The following is a 4062-nucleotide window of genomic DNA, read 5'->3' on the forward strand; positions in this document are numbered from 1 at the left end:
AAATAAAACAAAAATCAATCCTCCACAACCAGATATTCAGTAATGAGCATAAAACGTTCATCATTGCTGTCTTTTTCTTACATGCACACGAGTACGTAATGTTCACTATGTTTAACATTAGCGCAACATTTTTTTCACTTTCAAGACCTCACAGCACTGATTTCTCAAAGTAGTCTCTATATGTTAGTTCACCTGACCACCAGGTGTCTCCTGAGTCCTTTCATCAGAATGTCGTCTATGTTAGATAATTTTGTGCATCCTTTTCCTCCTCCAGTTTCGCCGGCCTTCCGAAGTCCCTCCTCCATGAGTGACAATAACTCACGCGGCGGCGATCGAAGATCGTGCTTTTCCCATGCTTCAAAAACCGCCTGTGTGAAATAAATAGGGTTCATGAGGGTGTAACAGGATGTGATAATTTAATTGAGAAGACAACAGATGGACTTCAAAGTGCGAACCCTTGCAAAAAGAAAGAATAAATAATAAGACCTGCTTTTAGACTTTTTATAAAAACAAATACTAATTTTTGCATTTTCATAGATTTTAAAAGTAACACCTGTATTGATAGTATCTTGCGGCCGACCAGAAAATTTTTTAAAACATTTACAGGCCTTATATAACCATAAACCCCAAAGGTGAATAAAGAAAGAAAAAAAAATTACGGAGTATCATTACCTTTTAAAATTACATATATACCTACTTTCAGTTTTAGCCATATCTTTCCTGGCTTGGGTTTTAATAATGATGATAACATCCCCCCTTTACAATAAAGAGCAAGCGTCTATATATATATATATATATATATATACATATATATATATATATATATAATATATATATATATATATACATATATATATATATATATATATATATATATATATATCGGTCAAGCTTGCTCTCCCCGTCCCTCTGGTATGGGGGAGAGGAATAGTCATACCCTGATGAGGAGGGTGTGCTTGTGTTTGTGCATATCTATCTAATAATTTAGCCGTCATTTTTGACGGGGTGCGTACACTAGTTAATGTTAAACAATCAACTTAGACTTTTCAGCCTGTGTTTGCAAAACGTTTATATGATAATCTTTGTAACGTGTTTTGTGTCAATATACCAGTGTAACATCATACTATACGCTGCTATAAAGTTGTTGTTGTTATTATTATTATTATTATTATTATTATTATTATTATTATTATTATTATTATTACTAGCTAAGCAACAACCCTAGTTGGAAAAGCAAGATGCTAAAAGCCCAAGGGCTCCAACAGGGAAAATAGCCCAGTGAGGAAATTAAATAAGGAAATAAATAAATAACATAAGTAATGAAAAATTAAGATAAAATATTTGAAAAACATTAACAACATTAAAACAGATATTTGCTATATAAACTAAAAAACGACTTATGGAAGCCTGTTCAACATAAAAACTGTTGCTGCGAGTTTGAACTTTTGAAGTTTTACTGATTCCACTGCCCGATTAGGAAGATCATTCCACCACTTGGTCATAGAAATGATTTGATATCAAAATTATCCTAATTCCAACTGAATTATTGAAGTAACATCCTGATTTCTTCCTAATCCTGTACCCATTGTATAAGTTGTGTCAGACTAATCGGAGTACGAATCACCGCTCTTGACAACTTAAAATGTAGCCTACATAGTGATAAAAAAATTTGAAAATTTTAATTTGAATAAAAAGTTAACGAGCAGAGTGATGAGTTGAAAAGATCATAACGGTGGCCAGTCTTCCATACAACCTGGAAGCCCCAGGCACGTCTGGATGTGTTTGTGGATAACGGAATGACGGCTGTTAGATGGCGCTGGATGACTGGAAGATTTTCTTGAACGATTACTCTCTCTCTCTCTCTCTCTGTCTGTCTCTCTCTCTCTCTCTCTCTCTCTCTCTCTCTCTCTCTCTCTCTCTCTCTCTCTCTCTCTCCTTTATGAACAGGAGAAAAATAATTGAGTGCGAGGGATTTCCTGTCTCTAATATATAAACTATATATATATATATATATATATATATATATATATATATATTATATATATATTATATATATTATATATATTATATATATTATATATATATTATATATATATTTATACATATATTATATATATATATTTATATATATATATATATATATATATATATATATATATATATATGTACGTAAATTTGTAGGTGTTGATGTTTTGTGTGGGGGAGAGACAGGTATGCATGTAAACACATACACACACACATATATATAAATTATATATATATATATATATATATATATATATATATATATATATGTATGTATGTATATATATGTATGCCTATATATATATATATATATATATATATATATATATATATATATATTTATATTTGTATATATACCCATATTCGTAGGAATTATCATTATTATCATCATCAAGAACATAACTTTTGTCAGAATAAGGCAAAAGACTAAAGGCCTGTCTACCAGTATTCTACAGGATAGAATTGTTGATAGTTGGAATTAACATAAAGAAGACTTAATAATTAGAACTAAGTACAGTTGGACAGAGTAATTTCTGACACACCTCCCTCTGACGAAAATACCCCCTTGTCACACCCTTACTGCTTAAAGTGTAACCAAACGTATACCGTAGAGAGAGAAGGAAGAGGTGGTGGGGAGGGTTAACCATGAGAGCTCTTCGCGCAGAAAGGGTGTGACAGGGTTCACTTCTCTAGAGCAAGGTATGCCAGGAATTCATGTGTCCAACTGTACATCTGAAGGAAAAGCAGTAAACCAACTCGTCAGCTCTTGGGACACTTTCAAGTATGTAAGGGAAAATCTGCTGAACGGGTATTCTATTTGCTACTTGGTGATGCGACAAAAATGGCTGACGACGTACTCTGATCTTTGGTCCTTCGTTGTTGACGAAGGTGGTGGCACAGCCGTGGAGGAGAGCCACACCCTTAGCAGCGGCGTTTGGGCATCTGTTCCTGTCCAGGGAACACACCTTCAAACGATAATTCCATTCGCAGCCGACTTCAAATGCCAATTGGGTCCGTCTCTGTGAAGACCGGGATATTAGCTGGTAGAAGGGGTCATTATAGAATTGATTTACATCGATCTCATAAAAAGAGAAAAAAATTATTGAATCTAAGCCGGTTTGTATTCCTACTTTTCTCAATTTCCTTCTGATTATAAAATATACTGAAGACAAGAAATTCCTACCTAGCTGTAAATTATGCTAAAGATCACATACGACTCTTACTCTACTGAAAATTATATTGTGGATTATAAAAACCTTCGACTTAACAGGATATTATATTGAGAATAATGAAAACCTTTTATCATACAGAAGATTGCATTGAAGGTGATAGAACTCTCTTACTTTCCTGAAAACAATGTTGAGGGTGTTAAAAACTTCTTACTTGACTGACATTTAAGTTAAACCTCTGCCCCAGAAGTAAAAGAGGTACCTTGCATATACCTACGAGATGCTTAATAATATATAGCCTAATGCTTGGATTATAAGTCGAGGCCATAATCCCCATGCTTTACACTGTAGGCATTACTTAAGAGTCTTTGAAGCTTTCCTTTAGCCACTATCTGCAATGTTCTTTTACTTCATCTCCCTCGTTGCTAGCATTCTTCCATCATGCTGTCCAACCCTTTAGTATAGCCCAATTCTGGGATTTACCCTAGATGCCCTTTGGAGCCGAATGGCCACACAGGCCCCAGCGCTAAAGCATATAGCACAAATTTATAAATCTAGAAGGAAGAAAGACACTTATTTTCAAAAGGTAGTGACATGAAAATTATTCTACCCCGCTGAAAATGATGTTGAGGATGTCCTGATCAGCATATTCCAGGCTGTTGTTGTACCTGTCAACGACCCTCCTAATCATCCGGACCCATCCTCCTGGAAACCGTCTCAAGCGGGTCATGTTGAGAAGAAGGACCCCGGCATTCAGTCCAGAGAAGCCGAAACTCGGAATTCTCTGCAATAAGGATATGGAGTCAACGCAAATGATTCACGTTCTGGATGTCCCAAGATTTTTTTTTACGTAACTCACATCTCCTAC

The 4062-nt window shown here is 34.8% G+C and overlaps 1 protein-coding gene across 1 annotated transcript in view; it reads right to left on the reverse strand.

Moving 5' to 3' along the window:
• LOC137651739 (glucoside xylosyltransferase 1-like) overlaps positions 1-4062 on the reverse strand; it is a 17015-nt gene continuing 12953 nt past the window's right edge. Inside the window, exons 6-8 of the mRNA XM_068384960.1 lie at positions 3805-3978; positions 2883-3044; positions 1-368 (exon numbers count right to left, since the gene is read on the reverse strand). Of these exons, the coding sequence (XP_068241061.1) occupies positions 189-368; positions 2883-3044; positions 3805-3978 (516 nt within the window). The 3' untranslated portion in view covers positions 1-188. The remainder of the gene's footprint in view (positions 369-2882; positions 3045-3804; positions 3979-4062) is intronic.

Source organism: Palaemon carinicauda, chromosome 13 (assembly GCF_036898095.1).
Source record: "Palaemon carinicauda isolate YSFRI2023 chromosome 13, ASM3689809v2, whole genome shotgun sequence".
Taxonomy (NCBI): domain Eukaryota; kingdom Metazoa; phylum Arthropoda; class Malacostraca; order Decapoda; family Palaemonidae; genus Palaemon; species Palaemon carinicauda.